This window comes from Alligator mississippiensis, chromosome 5 (genome assembly GCF_030867095.1).
Source record: "Alligator mississippiensis isolate rAllMis1 chromosome 5, rAllMis1, whole genome shotgun sequence".
In the NCBI taxonomy this organism is placed as follows: Eukaryota; Metazoa; Chordata; order Crocodylia; family Alligatoridae; genus Alligator; species Alligator mississippiensis.
In genome coordinates this window covers 189,806,586-189,824,036 of record NC_081828.1, presented here as the reverse complement: position 1 = coordinate 189,824,036, position 17,451 = coordinate 189,806,586, and the positions used below count along the sequence as shown (strand labels likewise).

The following is a 17,451-nucleotide window of genomic DNA, read 5'->3' as shown; positions in this document are numbered from 1 at the left end:
AGAGAGATAAATCAAACATGATGATGGCCTATATAAGAGTACCATCAGAACAGATGAGCAACCCCTCACAGTAAAAAAAATAATTATAAATCAAAACTATTGTAAAACTGTCCTCTACAACCTCTGGAATTGGGGCCACTCAAATATGCTCTCTACCCCCTGCCAAAGTCAAGTCAACAAGATCTTGTGGCTTGTGATACCAAGGGTGGTCTCTGAACCAAACAGATGGAAAATCAGGTTGAAAAGAATGAGGGCAAAAAGTAGCTGGAACTACTTCACCACAGCCTTCTCCAGGCTGGAAATAAGATAATAATAAAGGAGATCATCAATGTAAAGAACTGTTTTCTGGAGCATGGGCCCGCAAGTCATTCATTTGAGAATTTCTTGCATCTTTTCTCTTTCAACCCTACAAAATGAAGTTTTGGGAAATGCCTGCCAAATTGAACCCACTATCTTGTGCACTCATGAAATTATACCTGCTGTGATGCATGAGGGTCTGATCCATAGGTCACAGACAGCCTGATGTTCTTCCAGCACCTCCAGACTGGCTCTAACTCAAGCAGATCCTTTGCTCCTAGCTGACACACATGCTCTTGCAGCAGCAAAATCTAGTCAGCCCTCTCCAGCAAGTAGATAGACATTTTCACAGAGGAAGAAGCATATAAGTGATTCCAAGGGCAGGGAGGCTGGATTCTCTGGGCCAGAGGTTCTCAAACTGTGGTCCACAGACCACCAGTGGTCCACAGCTCCATTCAGGTGGTCTGCAGAAAGGTTGCGGAACAATCGAGAATATCTGTACTTGTAAGCTAAGACTACTGATATTAAAATATGAGCTGTGGGCTTTGATTTGTAGAACAAAAAATGTTTATTAAATGGTCATTCGAGCCCCTCAGCAATTTTCAAGTGGTCCGCGAAAAAAAGTTTGAGAACCACTGCTGTAGGCTGTCAACCACCTGGAAGAATTCTGCTGGAAACTTGCAGAAACAAGTTTGCTGGGGAGGAAAAAGAGAGAACTTTTCTTTGCTGTAAGGAATTCTGTATGTCGGAGTCAGATCCAGAGTGAGCTTTCCTGTCTGTCCTCTGACCTCCATAAATTACCTCTCAGACCTGTGAAGATGGTGCAAAAAAAAGCTGACAAGAGCATCCATTCCAGTTGCTCGGATCAAAATGTTATAAATGCTCCAGAAAACTTTGGATAGTGTCCCCTGACACCACAGTATTAGTCCTCAGAAAAAGTTTGTCTACTGATTAAGCCTGATCAACTCAGCATAGAAGGGCCAACTCATGCTTCCTCCATCCTAGTTAGACCACAACTGCAGTTTACTATGTGTGGTGCTCCCAAAAGTTCTGTCTCTTTTACATGGATATTAAATAGTACTTTTGTAAGAGGAAGGAGGCTAGTTACAATTTCCCCTCCTGCAGGCTGATAACCTGATTACTTGCTATTTTCCCACCCTACAGGTGACTGGGTTTTAGTGATGTTGCCTGGTTCATGGTTTACTTGTGGAGTCTTTTGGGAGGATAGGAGTTACATTAATGTACAAGAGTATGTTAATATTAATTCCTGTTAACCCAACTTCACTCTTTAAGAAAGCAGTGATTTACACCACTGTGTAAGTCATACATCCTCTTAAATTGTGGTTTGGAAAACATTAGACAGCTAAGATGTGTGTGTAACCTGGAGAATGACATCAGCTCACCACTAATATACTCACACATCTAAACTTCATTTTTCAGTCAACCACCTCTGATTATTTCCTCTTCCCTCTTCCTCCTTCTCTTTCCTCTCCCTGCTTGTTTTGAAAATGCTGGTCAACACATGTTAAAGCAGGGTCTCCAAAACCAACAAAAGAAAGTTCATGAGGAAGAAAGAGGAACAGGCGAATACTGTTGCCAATTTTTAAATGATGATAAATTATACAGGACCTTTTACTGAACCAACACATATTTTATAGATGCCTTTATTCCTAGAATGTAGATGTGTAATTCGTAAGGAATCTGTATATTTTAAGTGGCTTCTAAATACGTTTCAGTCTCATGAAGCTGATGTGCTATGTCTTAATTTTCACACTGATTTGCTTTCACTAAATAATCTGTATCCTCTCACCTTACACGCACATCTTTTCCCTTTTTTGTTGCAGGCTACCTTTCTTGTACCTATTCTAAATGATAATACAAAAATAGGACTTCAAGGACTTCAACACCAGTTCTGTTTGGCCATTATATAGGTTGCAGTAGGTGGAGTGTGGATGGATAGGGTTTTTTTAGGCAGTGTTGGGGGGAGCATAATTGGTCATTCTTTCCTTAGCTGTTCACTGGGGAGGAACTTTGAGAATGCTGTTCATAATTTACAAATGTGTACCTGTAAGTATAATTTGGCTAGACCAAAATGAAGACTAAAATGTATCTGTAATTTATATTATTTAAACCACTGTTCTTGTATTCCTAAATCTAGCCTTTTTCCAGAATGTAAATCTATAAAAGATCTGGGTCTCGACTGTAATAATCATAAAAGCCCCATAATATATCTAAAATAGCTGAACTGATGCAAACGTGCCAAGACCATCAGGCCTTGGTTCACTGGAGTCTATACTAACTGCATGAATTATTCCTGTATTCTTATTCTGGTTTTGACACTGATTTCTTCTGTTTTCTTTGGACAATTCATTTTGAATGGACACTGTCAGCTTAGAAAGCCCATGTCTTTCTGAAAATGTTTAGCTATTATTATTATTATTATTATTATTATTACAAGTAACGGATACGTGTACTGGAAATATACTAGGGACAAAGACATTTTGTGCAGGTGGCAATTTTTTGTGTGAAATCAGTCTCCTGTTTCTCTTGTGTAGTCGATCAGTTATTCAGTTTGTATGGATGTTTCACAATGTAATAGGAGAGAAAAAATACTAAACTTAGGAAAATAAGTTAATGAAACCACTAAGTTCATAGGACAGCAGGTATAATAAATATAACTGCTTTAACATATCTTTGCAAACTAATGATACTTCAAGCGGACAGTGCCATCTTCATTGCTCTGTGTCATGTCTGCCATCAGTTAAAATGGGCAGTTGTTAGGATTAGCAAGTTAATGTTTGTATAGAACTTTTAAAATGAAAAAAACGATATATGCCAGATATTACTAATGACATGACTCCTGAAAAATTCCACGCTGGATCAAAAAGCTGATACTGTGTAAAGTCTTAGCATTGAACGCTACAGTTTTAATGTTTACTGTACCCTGAAAATTTCCATTAATAAAAAGGTATATTGGATTGCATTGGTGAGAAATGGATAGATACTTCCTATTATAAACACCAGAGGACAAATCTGATGCCTGATTGCTCTCTTTGGGTGGACAGTGGAAACAGACTGAGGTGTTTCTGGTAATCAAACTCTGATTCTCTTGGCTTCCTTTTATTTTGGGAGCAAAAAACAGCAGCAGAAAGGAAACTACAATAGCAACACTAATAAAAATATATTGTTTATTATTTGCAGTTTGTAGGGTTTGGAATCCCAAGTTGTAAATAGGTTTCTACCTTGCAAGGCACTTTATGGGTAACACAACTATTTCTGACTTTTGCTCTATTACAGTCTTTTGTCTCCAAAAATCCTAAAGTATTATTCAGTGTGCTGAGAAATCATTTCCCTGATACTGAAGGGTCCCTCTCTCTGAAATTTAATTCAGTACTATTTTAATAGAACCAGTGCAGAACAGTTGAAGGCTTGAGTCAATGAGTATCAAATCTGTGGACAAATTGGAGAGAGTCCAGTGGAGGGCAACAAAAATGGTTAGGGAGCTGGGGCTCATGGCTTATGAGGAGAAGCTGAGGGAACTGGGCTTATTTAGATGGGATGGATTGTACCCTAAGCAAGTTCATGGATGATGTCAGAGCTAATTTGAATAAGTGCCTCAACACAGTGGAACTTTCTACCACAAGGCACAGTAAGGCAGGGGAAGTCTTGGCATGGTGAAGAGTTCCGGCGTGGATAGAGTTCCCGCCGAGGAAATGCAGATTTGCATAATACGATTGGCCGATGTTAAATTATTCCCACGTGGCAGCTGGCAATTGGCTCGCTAGCCATGTAAAAGGTTAGGGGCATTTCCACCCTAGTTGGAGAACTCCGCGATTCCCCCTGGAGTGGAACTCCGGCAGCTTGATCACCTGCCAACGACTCCCCATCGGCAAAGCCTTGCGACATACCCTCCGTGTTGCATGCCCAAGTTAGACCCGAGCTACCCGGTCTACAAGAGCTCCTCGATTACCGATTAGAGAATAGAATTGTTGCAACTACAATTGCCTGCGCTGTATACGACTCTACAGTGTAAGTAAAGCTACCTCTGTTTTCCAATTGATACGCGTCTCGTTTGTGCCTAATTCGGCTCCGGTGATAGAGAGTACCCATCTTCCCGTCACGGGATCGCAGCTGCAACCCCAGCTAGTGTTCCCGAGGGCTCCTAATCCTCGATTCCCCCTCGGCCCCCACAGATGACACCAACCTGGAGGGAGTAGTAGATATGCTGGAGGGTAGGGCTAGGATTCAGAGTGACCTAGACAAATTGGAGAATTGGGCCGAAAGAAATATCTTGAGGTTCATCAGGGACAAGTGCAAAGTCCTGTGCTTAGGACAGAACAATCCTATGCATGGCTACAAACTTGGGATCAACTGGCTAAGCAGCTCTGCAGAAAGGACCTTGGGTTTACAGTGGATATGAGTCAACAGTGTGCCCTTGTTGCCAAGAAAGCTAGCAGCATACTGGACTGCATTAGTAGGAGCGTTGCCAGCTGGTTGAGGGAAGTAATTATTCCACTCTATTCTGCACTGGTAAGACAGTCTGCATCTGGAGTACTGTGTCCAGTTTTCAGTTGCCACTATAGAAAGGATGTGGACAAGTTGAAGAATCCAGCGGAGAGTAACAAAAATGACTAGGAGGCTGAGGCACATGAGTTCTGAGGAGAGGCTGAGGGAACTGGGCTTATTTAGCCTGCAGAAGAGAAGACTGAGCAAGTGTTTGATAACAGCCTTTAACTACCTGAATGGTGGTTCCAGAAGGGATGGAGCTAGACTGTTCTCAGTCATGGCAGATGACAGAAAAAGGAAGAATGGTCTCAAGTTGCAGCCAGGGAAGTTTAGGTTAGGTATTAGGAAAAACTTTCTCACTAGGATGGTAGTAAAACACTGGAACAGGCTACCCAGATTGATGGTAGAATCTCCATCCTTGGAGGTTTTTAAGACCCAGCTAGACAAAACCTTGGCTGGGATGTGCTAGTTAGGGATAGTCATGCTTTGAGCAGAGGGTTGGACTAGATGACCTCCTAAGGTCCCTTCCAACCCTAATTTTCTATGATTCTATACTCAGTTGAAATTGCAGCAGTGTTTCAATTTGTGATATTTAGAAGTTTCTTATAAGTATTATGACAAGTGTCTGTCATAAGATATTTATTGCTGTATCTTCATCTTTCCACAGATGTTTTGTATTGCCTTAACTATGGAAAATGCAGTGCAAGTTCTACCATCTACAAGTACTATGTATAGCAGGGGTGGCCAACCCGTGGCTCCAGAACCACGTGTGGCTCTTCAGAAGTTAATATACGTCTCCTTGAATCTTTGCACAAGCACACGGCGACCAGCTTACATAGTCGTTACGTCATGTCACGTGACAAGACTGCTTGCAGCGAGTATGTTACTCAGTTTGGACTTGGAAATTTGGACTCCGGAGCCATGAGTTGGCAACCCCTGATGTATAGTGTATAACTTACTAATATATGGGCTGCAGCTGCTTCTGTTGTCATGTTGTACAGGAGTATTAATCTGCATAAACTGTACTCTCCAAGTGGCATGAGAGCCCTGCGGCGACACTCATTTTTAATAAAGTAGTATGGTTTATTGTGACTAGAACTCCTAGTCCATTATGCCATATTCATCTGAATAGAAGCCTTTCAATAAAGATAAAAGTGGCTGCAACCAAATCCACCTCAAGCAAATCAAACATAGCTTACAGGCCACCAACCAGGGTGAGACTGCAGCATCCTTATTATCTTGAATAATGTGCAGCACTTCACACCTGTTTTATAGCAGTTATGTGCTCAAATGAAAATGCTCAGTTTGCTGCCTGTTCATATGATCAACTGTTATGTAGGCTAGAGCAGTGATGCCCAACTGTTTGTCCCCATGGGCCGGGTAAGTGGTATGGTCTGGGTCCATGGGCTAGATCAAGTCCGTGGGCTGAGCTGGCACACACTGGATTGGGCCCTGGCCCTGTACATGATATCATGGCCATGGCCCCAGGCTCACTCTGGACATGACACACTGCTCTGGCTCCAGGCCCAGCCCTAGGCCCTGCTTGGGCCAGATTGAGCCCTGACATCTTGGCCTCAGTTCCCCATGCACTGGCAGGATCCTATGTGCACAGCAATGTCATCTGGCCCACAGGCCATGGACATTTGGCCATGGGGAAGTGGTGGTGGAGTTAATTGCTACTGCTTCTCTCTTCCCTCTCCCTCCCCCGCCCCTTCAGCTGAGCCATTATTCCAGACCTCTTGGGCTAGAGTCATTGGGGTTCAGTATTCTGCCTTATTGTATCGTTTCTTGCAAATACGATTTGCAATGATAATACTGAGAACTGACCTGTGGCTATTCCTTCCACTTAAATAAGAAGGACACTGGCTTTCCAAAAAGGCCACCAGTGTCTGGTCTGGATTATTACATTGCATCTTCTGGCTTTCTGCATTTGAGATGCTCCTCTCCTTGTTCAGCATTCCTTGATTTATTTACATTCACAAGTGGCTCTCACCAATATGTTGCATTCATAGTTAAAATAAACTAAACCCAGCACCCTTTCCTGCCTATGCAGGGGGTCGGACTCAATGATCTATTGAGGTCCCTTCCGACCCTAACATCTGTGAATCTATGCTGCGGGGCTGATACTGGGACACATGGGGTGCACCTAGATGAGATGCTAATGTGCAGAAACCATGCTAATGCTCAGTAGATTTAATCTAATGAGTAGTAACACCACTTAATAAGTGTTTATCTGTGCTAATGTGCAGTAACACCAATTACAGCGCATTAAATTTAGTACCTGTAATTACAGCACCTTAATGAATGTGTAGACACGCCCATGGAGCATTGAAAGGTTTTATTTTCAGTGGTCAGAAGGAAAGAGGAGGGCAAAGCTTGAGAGGTGAAAAATAAGCAAAAAGTAGCATCTCTTTTTTAATTTGATCAAATCATTTTAGAGTTGACTCGTGCAAGCTGCTGAGCAGTGCTTAAAGGAATTGAGCACCTTAACCTCCCATGAAACCAAGGGGTAATGATGGTCATTATTAGCTCATTAACACAATAAGCGCTCATCACTCCATGGAACAGGGTCTTGTACTTCTCTGTGCCAGATTATCTCCTGCTGTACACTGAATAAAAATCCTTGCCTTCCTCACCGACTTGTGGGACTCAGTTCCTACTGTTGTAAAACACTGAAAAACTTTTGGATCCTAGAAGAGCAAAAAAAAAGGTTCAATTTAAGTTTAGGGTAGCAGTAAAGGAATTTTGGCAGCAAAAAGAGCCTTTAAACTTGATATTAAAGGTTTTCAAAATTCATTAAACAAACATGCTCTTCTAGCAATTACTAGCAAAAGCTTTGCAATATAATCAGTAGTAGCTCTGTTATAGTTCAGTTTTTAGAGGATAGTATTTGAAAAAATCCATTTGTTTTGTTTTTACAAACAAAAGCTGACTGAATTAAAGAGCTGTTTCTGGTACAGAAAAAAAAAGATGAGTATTTTGTAAAGGTAAGTATAGAAGAACAAAGTCTTTTGAATTCTTTTTTGCCACATATTCTGTGGCTAGGTACAGACATTCAAAAAGTCTGATATGGAATCAATCTAAGTTATGTGGTTTTGTGTAAACAGCATCGTTTAGATCAGTAGCAAACAGAACACACGTTCGCCGTGTGGCAAAGACCCTTGGACCAGGTTCCACCCTTTTTAAAACAGTCTGTGCACACCAAACTTCTGTTTGGTTATAGGTATAGTCCAGTTTTGTGTACCAAACTTCTGTTATGGGTATAAACCAGTTTCCAATCGCTTATACTGGTAAAAGTGTAAAGTCTGTACCTGGCCTATATGACTTTGGGAAAATCACTTACATTTAGATCTGCCTAAATACTGCTGAAAAGTATTTGCAGATACTCATTTAAATAAACATTGGAATTCAAATGTGAATTACCGCTGAAGCCTGCCTTCCTCAAACATTCATACAAACAAATTTTTGTTCACAGGAATGTTTTCCAAAAGAAAAAAAGCTTACATATATTCTAGTGGCTATGTATGCATGTCAGGGCTTCTCTGGAAGTGGCATTGTTTTATTTTTCTCCATTTCCACTTCAGGTCCTACCAATATAGTTATTTTTTTCACAGATGGTGCTCTCTGTCCCTTTTAAAATCTGTGACTATTGAGTGAAATTCAGAGAGAAGCTTTTGTGAGCAACAGCTTCCTTCATTGAGTGGAATTAAACAAAAGAAAAAATAAACAGGCAGATAAAGGGTAAAGGTGACAACCTGGGTCATTCAGTACATCTCACCATATCAAGTTTTCTGCCCATCACCATTTTTTAGTGTCTGCTTGGATACTGCATTATTCATTTTCCTCCTTGAAGTGAAGTGCAGTGTTGCTAAGATGAATTGTTAAATGTATTGACTATCATGATGGAAGTGGCTGCCTTTTATTCTAGTGACAGATATTATACATAAACCAGTTTAAGAGATCAGAAACTGGTTTAAACATGTAACAGAACAGATCTTCAGTGCACATAAACCAGTTTGAAAATGACTGAAACTGGTTTGGGATAAAACTTGTTGAATGTAGACTTCAACCAGTTTGAACCTCAGACTTCAACCTGGTTGAATATCACACTTAACTGATATGGCTCAAACCAGTTTATGCAATGTCTGTCCCAGACCTCTTCCTGGTTTAACGTAAACTAGAGTTCCCCAGCATCTCAAATGCTTTGCAGCCCTGGACAGGGCTCTCTGCTCCACAGCAGGGCTAGCTTCGCCCCTGTACTCCCTGGCTGGAGCTCCAGCAGAGACGGCAGGCAAAACAGTGTCTTCTTGGCTTCCTCCTGCCCCTCCTCCCCCGCTCCCTGCCCCAGCAGGGATTCCCCCCCTCCCCTCTGCCACAACACAGACCGTAGCCAGCATATGGTATGCTAGCTAATGTTGAGAGGTGTCTGTGTAAGGCAGACAAGACAGTGTCTGCTTGGGACTTTTTGGAGCTAAAAGAAGAGCTTCAACTAATGAGAGAGGCTTTTGTTTTCTTGATGGGCTGGTAAACACTGTAACTCCCTGCTGTGCAAGTAAATGCTGTGTAATTCCCTGCTGGCTCCGTCACTGGTCAGGAGCAGCGATTGGGCAGGGTGGGGGATCCCTCCCCAATCAGAGCATCCTGCCAGGGCCTGGCCACACCCCCTCTCAGCTCAGCACTCTGGAAGAGAAGGGTAGGCTGCTCTAGGATCCCCCAGCTTCTAGCCTGAGCTACTGCAGGCATGTGGCTGCATTTCTTCAGTCCAGAGGGGATGTATGAATACTTACAAACTGGTTCAGCCTAGCCAGGTTAGACTACCCTGCAAAGACTGAATTAGTTCAGGCTCAGACTTTTTGAATGTCTGTCCCTAGCCTATAAGACTATGACTCAGCTTTCATGTTTCTTATGGTCATATGTCCAGCTATTTTCAAAGAAACCTTATGTTGATTTCAGAAGCCAGCTTATCTCTCCATTAACCAATTTCATGTTAGGTTGGGGGACATTTTAAGAAATATTATGAACAAAATGAACAAAAACAATAATTTTTTTTTCTGTTTTCAGAAACTTTGGACAATGGACCTAGCAAGTGTGAAAGGTGAGTAAGGGACTACATTTGCCACTTGAATTCTTCAGTACAGTTTGCCCTATTGTATATATGTAAGCCATGTAAATATTTGTTGTTGCTTGAATCTAGCGCAGCTAACAGAAAAGGAACAAACAAAGATGAAACATACTGGAAGGAAATCAATGCGGCTATGGCTCTAACAAACCTCGCGCAAGGAAAGGATAAACTACAGGGAACTACCAGCTGCATCATTCAAAAGTCATCACATATATCAGAAGTAAAGACTGTTAAAGTGCCATTAGTTCAACAATTCTGAGAGAGTGGGGGTACCTTTTCTAGTCAAATGGACATTCCTAACAGCATTGGTTTTCAGTAAAATCAGACCCACAGATGCAAAGCAAATACTGAAAATAGGTTCCTTTTATGGTCAGTGGAAAAAAAAAGCTCCCTCAGACTCAGACTTTTTCATTGTGTTAAATAAAATGTTCAATTGCTTCTATAAAAGGCATGTAAATTATAAAAAATCAGTTTTTATCAAAATATTAACTTATTTTATGTTAATCAAGTGTGCATCACTGCATTGCTATAATAATAAGTGCCTTGCTTTAAAAAATAAGCTATAACGTGGGCATAGTACAACACAATTATGCCTCAAAATGACATTGCCATAATACTTAATCTTTGTATATTATTCCAAGTGGGCTTGGCAGTCTAGGGCTAAACACATTACTGCTGGAAGCCCTTGAGAATTGCTGCATATTTGACTTATACAAATTGGTGACTGGTAAGTCTTAATGAAAATCTTACATCTTTGAAAAAAATCACAGTATTATAAAAGTTGTACAGTAAGTTTTTTCAAAGTGACAATAAGGTTGTTATACATGTTTCTTACCTGAATCTGCAATGTGTTTGAATACCAAAATCATGACTTTGAATAGTGCAATACTCTAGAACCCACATAGATTTGGGAAATATATTGATCATTTGCATCAATTTGAAAGTACACCTACAACTCACCATTGCATTAATTTAAAAAATCTATAGTTGAAAGGCTGCAGCAAGACCCTGTGCAAATTTAAATTGGATTTCATACTTCTACATTTTTTCTGTTGACTTACTGAATTTATTATAGGAGTAATGAAAACTGATTTCTCTTTGTACCAAACTAAATCTATCATGCAATTTTTATTTTATTGGAGCTCAATAAGATTCTATGATAGAAATTGCTATAGCTTGACTATGTCCAAAATCCTTTTATTTTGTACATATTGTATCAAATGAAGAGAGTTGATTGACAATTCACATTGCAATGAGAAAAAAGACATAATGAAAACTGTATATACTCAAAGTTAAAACTCAAATTAGAACCATATGGAACACGACACTCTGAAAAATTTGGGCATTTCACTTATGAGAGGTTTTTAAGTGGATACTAAACCATGCGTTAAAAATAACATTCAGAGTTTCTAAACTTGACTGATACTGAGTGAAATAATTAATGTAAAACCAGATTTATTTTTTGGTGTACAAGTTTTTCTTGAATCATATAACAATATTCTAATGAGGTTTACAGTGCTTGAATAAACAGTGGTAAAACCAAATATAATTTACACTGAATCAGTTTGTTATGAAGGTTCAGATATTTTTTTTTGCCTGTGGGTAACCTATTCATTTTTTACTGCTAGCCTATTTGGTGAGCCAATAATGAATCCAGATATGACTTTGATCCTGCTTCACTTGAAGTCAGTGATAAAACTCCCTTACGCTTCAGTGGTTGCAGAATTGGTAGAAATAATTTGTAAGTATAGTCTATTCCAGTTGCATTAATCAAGATACATAGCAAACATCAACCTTGATGTGACTTCTTAGGATACTCCTTGATGTAACATAACATATTTTGGGTTTTATTTAGTGTACAATGAAAATGATTTGATATGAAAATATTTTGTACATATATATTTTTACTTTGTTTTCTAAATTGCTGATTTGCATTGACATAAAGTGCCAAGCTGGAAATGTATGTCATGACTGTATGAACAGTTGAAGTATACTTTTTTATTGACTTGCATCATTATGTGTCTACAATTCCATGACAATTTTTGATAACTGAGTTTACTGGATTTTGTCATAATAATGTGAGTTTGTACCTAAGAATGGAGAGTAAATACTTCACTCTTGTTCATACTATTATAAGTTATTCTGGTATTAAATATTTTGTGACAATAAATTGTCTTGTCAAATTTTTCCGTTAGATATGTCCTCAGTGTTTTTATTTGAATAAATGACAACAATATTTTTCATGTTAAAAGATTATCAGTGACTTCTCTGGGATAAAACTGGAGAAGCAAACCATTGTAGAAATACTTGTTCATGCCTCTTTTTTTTAAATGATCAAAGCACAAAGAATAACCTGTAAAACACATCAAGTGGGTTTTACATTTAACAAATACTTGGCATCATTTTGTTACAATTCTCTTTAATTTATTTTCTCTATTGCTGCTTTTAATGTTTTCTGAAAACACAAATGCTAATAACGAGTGTTTTTAAATAACAAGAATCATGATCAATGCTGAGCCAACAGCTAACGGAGACAATTATTTATGATGTAGGAAAAACAAACATTATTACTATTGCTCTTCTTTGTTTTGACATATGTAACCATTTTAATAAAATAAATAAATGCAAACACATCTTGCTGGTTTTGAAATAAATGTTTATTTCTCTGCCTTTAGACATCATATGAATGTCATAACCTCTCTATTTTCATGTCACATTTGTAGAATGGGAAACAGTCTGTGATTAGCAGAGAGAGTTAGGAAACAGGTGCCTATCACTCAGTGTCATGGTTAGTGAATGGCTGTATGGAGTTGCTCGGGGCATCCCAAGTGAAAATGGACTCTTTGCCAGGTTTGAGCTACTGATTGAAATGGGCTATGGCTCTGCCACTGCATTGAAGGATATGGGGAACAAGACTGGTTCCTGCTGAGAAAGCAGGTCCAAGTGCTTGGAAAGACATTGCCTATACATATAGGACTTCTTGTCTAGATCACTCAAAGAGGCCACCTATAATATACCTATCTGCTGGCACTGAAGAACTCAGGTCTTCATCCTGTAATGGATTTAGGTAGGGATGGGCTGAGTTATGTTCCTAGGTGCTCAGTTATGCTCTGCAGCTGGAATGATCAAGGACTTACATACTTCTGTTGTTCAATGAAATACTTGTGTGAATAAGAGATGATGTACATGAATTAGCGTTCAGCTGTCACTGTACTCTCCATTCCCCATGTACAACAAATGAAAAAAATCCTGTGAGTTGAACACTGGAGGTTTTCCTGAACAACCTAATGCTCAGGCTGGGGTTAAAACCACAAAAATCAATGTAATCATTCAGTTGACTAGAAGACCCTGATTGCTCCCAGTGCTTTCTGGCATTCTGCATTTTGGAAGCATATCCAGAGAGTTTGCAGCAGAGAAAGAATAGTTTGGTGGGTAGAACTCTAATCTGGGTCATTGAAGATACAGGTTCTGTTCCCACCGTGCTGGAAAGCATTCTTTGTGACTTTGATCAACTGACATAGGCTAGATATTCAGAGGTAAAAGAGGAATAATACTGCTTCCCTACCTCAGTGGGCCATTGCAAAGATACATGCCCTAAAGACTGAGGTGCTCTGGCCTTATAGTGCCAGGGCACTATAGGTAGATGGGAGAGTGGGGGCAAGGTGTTAGTTACCCTGCTGCATTGCTGTGATATACTGCACAGAAACTAAAGTCAGGATCATGCTGCAAAAATGTAGGCCCAGATTTGCCACAGTTTAGAAGTGTTTGGCAACAGGGTAAGAGACTATTGCAAAATTCAGATCCAGGCCTGGGGACGAAGTCTGAAGCTCCTTAAAGCCTAGGGCTCTGGATTAAGCTCCATCTTGTAACTCATCTTGCTTAACAATGAGAGAAGAGGTTGGCTACAATACCCAATACATTTTGAAAAATAAGTGGAAAAGAGATGTGAATGCCTAATGCTACAGGGGAAAAAATCCCAGCCCTCCCTAATGCTTCTGTTATGTCAGCTTGGGTTATTGGCAGTGGATGTGGTTATTGGCAACGGAAGTTCAACCTGGCTCAGGGCTAATATAACTCACACACCTGACTTTTTAAAAAGGAGCTGAGATGTAGCTTCTTAATGGATGTTCTTTTTTTCATTTATGCTGTTGGTCCCTTCTTCATGTTTTTGACTTTTCCCTTTTCGCCTCTTTTTGGACTTGCTTCCCCTTCTATCTTTTTTCCTGCCTGAAAAGTCTCCTATTACGTGCAGATGGCAACATAATTCTTTATGCCCAAGATCATTCTCCTGTCTAGCTTTTTGGTGTCAAGGTCCATATGGATGATGAATATATGATCCAGTAGGTTAGTATTCAGTGGAAAAATCTGCCATGAGCTGCTGTGTGCTTTCTCCCTTCCCAAGACTAATCAACATGCGCAAGGCTCAAGAGCCTGCTAGAAAGTTTCTTCAGCCGACAAAGTCCACCATCTATCACTTCATTCTTAACTACTACTGCTTTTGGCTATCTTAACTCCCTAAAGGACTGTCAATTTAACCATAACTACCTAAGAACTGCCAAGTCTCGTTTTATGAGCTGCTGCTGAGAGTTTAGCTATTTAAGGGTGATTTTAAACAATTTTTATTGGTATTTCATGGCATGTGCTTGATTTACAGTGCTGTAAATAACCACAAATTAGGGACAATTCTTTCCTTTATGGTAAAGAGACTTTATCTTGAAGAGAAAAAAGATGCTTTTCTGGTGAGGACCTAGATTCTCTTCCCAATTTTACCACAAGCTTCCTATGTCCATTTGAGTGAGTCATATGCAATGTGAATTCCAAAGGGAGATGATTGGAGTGCTCTATTATGGGTGCTTTTAAAAACAGGGTGATTATAAAGTTGTCAATAGATGATCCAGAAGTGTTTACAATGTGGACCTCACTCTGGCTGTTCCTACTGCCTGGTGGCTCTGAAATGAGCATTGCCAGCTTGATGGATTTGTAAATGACCACTCTCACAGTGGGCTGTGCAGTAAAGTGTTATCTCTAATCCTTGACCCACCAGCTCTAAAATGTAATAGTATTCCTGGCCTATTTGGGAACCCCAGTAATCATCTGGAAGCCAGGCAGCGTCTCTCTGGTGAGCACTGGGTAATGGGAAGAACACATGCAGAACTCGGAAGACACAAGACATCAGGAATGCATATAAAGGTCATGTGTGTATGGAAAATTCACTTCAGTAATATGGCTGCCCAGAATGCCAGCTGGAAAAATGGCACATATATCGGGTTAAGGCTCAGCTCTTCCATACGCTCTGGCAAAATTGATACATTTCAAAGAAAAGTGCAAGATTCCCAGCATGGAGCCTCACTTGACAGAAGTATCTTGTACCACTAGTCCAAGCAAGTCTTGCTGGGTAATTATTAAACTAAGATGTAAAAGATTTGTGGTAAGTTGCAGATTCTCTCCTAGTGTCCCCTGTTCATTTTCTCTCTGTCAGCAGTGTTCATGAATTCTCTGATGGGCTCCCTAAAGTGAGGGTGTTCCATAGTTTCATAGTAGCTAGGGTCAGGAGGGACCTGAACAGATCATCTAGCCTGACCCCCTGCCACAGGCAGGAATGAATGCTGGGTTCACAAGACCCCAGACAGGTGATCATCCAACCTCCTCTTGAATTTGCCCAAGGTAGGGGCGAGGAAGTTGGTTCCAGATTTTGGCCACCCTAACTGTAAAATATTGCCTTCTGATCTCTAACCTAAACCTATTCTCTATCAGCTCATTACCATTGTTCCTTGTCACCCCAGGTGGTGCTGGGGAGAAAAGGGCTCTTCTATTTGCTGTTGATCCCCTGTGATGAGCTTGTAGGCAGCCACCAGGCCCCCCCTCAGCCTCCTCTTGCCGAGGCTGAACAGGTTCAGGTCCCTCAGTCTCTCCTCGTAGGGCCTGTCCCGCTGCCCTCTCACCAAGCAGGTGGCCCTCCTCTGAACTCTCTCCAGGCTGGCCACATCCCTTTTGAAGTGCGGCGCCCAGTACTGGACACAGTACTCCAACTGCGGCCTGACCAAAGTCGCATAGAAGGGGGAGTACCACCTCTCTGGACTGGCTTGAGATGCACCTTTGGATGCATGACAAGGTATGGCTGGCCTCGCTGGCTGCGGTCTGGCATTGGCGGCTCATGTTCATCTTGGAGTCAATAATGACTCCAAGATCCCTTTCTGCCTCTGTGCTTTCAAGAGGGGAGCTCTCCAGCCTGTATGTATGCTGGGGATTCCTTCTCCCAAGGTGCAGCACCCTGCATTTGTCTACACTGAACCCCATCCTATTCTCGTCTGCCCACTTTTGTAGTCTGTCTAAATCTAGTTGCAGCCTCTCTCTCCCTTCAAGTGTGTCCGCCTCGCCTCACATCTTAGTGTCATCAGCAAACTTGGACAATGTGCTTTCCACCTCCTCATCCAAGTCGCTGATGAAAATGTTAAACAGTGCGGGCCCAAGGACCGAGCCCTGGGGGACCCCACTGCTCACATCTCGCCAGGTTGAGTACAACCTGTCCACCCCTACTCTTTGGGTGCGCCCCATCAGCCAGTTTTTTACCCATCCAACTGTGTAGGCATCAATACCACAGTTGCTTAATTTATTAATGAGAATGGGGTGAGAGACAGTGTCAAAGGCCTTCTTAAAGTCTAGAAAGACTATGTTCATGGCAACACCATCATCCAAGGATTTAGTTACTTGGTCATAAAAGTCAATCAGGTTGGTCAAGCAGGACCTGCCTTTGATGAACCCATGCTGATTGCCCCGAACATGATCTCCCCTGCAGGCCCCCCATAGATGTGCTCCTTGACGATTCTCTCCAAGATCTTCCCGAGGAGCGAGGTGAGGCTTACGGGCCTATAGTTACTTGGGTCCTCCTTCCTCCTTTTCTTAAAAATGGGGACCACATTAGCTAGTTTCCAATCCCCTGGCACCTAGCCAGATGACCACGAATGCTTATACAGCCGGGGTCATCTGGTTCCACATCTCGTGGTCATGATACATGTAGCATGAAACATATTTGCAAACTCCTGTTTACATTTTCAAGTGTTTATTGTAATGTGCTATTATTCTGTAGTACATGCCGTGCTATGCTTTGGGCAAAACCAAGCTACCCTTTAACAAACTTGGTATACCTGAGAAGACTAAAATTGCTTTCTGTGACCTTTCTAAAATTTACTATGCTCAGGTGCCACATCCCCAGAAAGTATGGTTTCTATTCAGGCAAGCCAGGATATAAAGTGTCAAGCAGAGTGATTGTCACCCATAGGAGTTTTCTTGCAGGAGTCAGGTTGGTATACTTAGAAGTTGCTTTTTTGCTGACTCGGGATGAGTGCAGACTTTATGGCTCAGCTCTCAAGCTGTGCTGTGATTTGCTTAAAACGTGGGAGTCATGATATAAACTTGAGAATTGTGGCCCCAGCCACTGTAAACTACAGCCAATGATTTCCTGCAGACACAAAGTTTGCTGATAGATTGCATGCTTTCTGCTTCTGTAGATAGTGTAGTCTGCCCTA

The 17,451-nt window shown here is 41.0% G+C and overlaps 2 protein-coding genes across 8 annotated transcripts in view; one reads left to right on the top strand and one right to left on the bottom strand.

The window, feature by feature from the left end:
• The window catches only part of MKX (mohawk homeobox), a 69,340-nt gene extending 56,782 nt beyond the window's left edge, over positions 1 to 12,558 (top strand). For 3 of the 6 annotated variants that reach the window (XM_059729105.1, XM_059729104.1, XM_006263075.4), the window contains 2 exons: positions 9,865 to 9,898; positions 9,998 to 12,558. In XM_059729105.1, the coding sequence (XP_059585088.1) occupies positions 9,865 to 9,898; positions 9,998 to 10,184 (221 nt within the window). In that variant the 3' untranslated portion in view covers positions 10,185 to 12,558. Of the gene's footprint in view, positions 1 to 9,864; positions 9,899 to 9,965 lie in introns of all 6 variants that reach the window. The other 3 variants (XR_009462687.1, XM_059729106.1, XM_059729107.1) reach the window with 3 other exon arrangements.
• Positions 7,125 to 17,451, bottom strand: part of LOC109285840 (uncharacterized) — a 40,978-nt gene continuing 30,651 nt past the window's right edge. For both annotated transcript variants that reach the window (XR_009462688.1, XM_059729108.1), the window contains one exon: positions 7,125 to 7,493. The gene's annotated coding sequence lies outside the window, so the exon portion shown is untranslated. The remainder of the gene's footprint in view (positions 7,494 to 17,451) is intronic.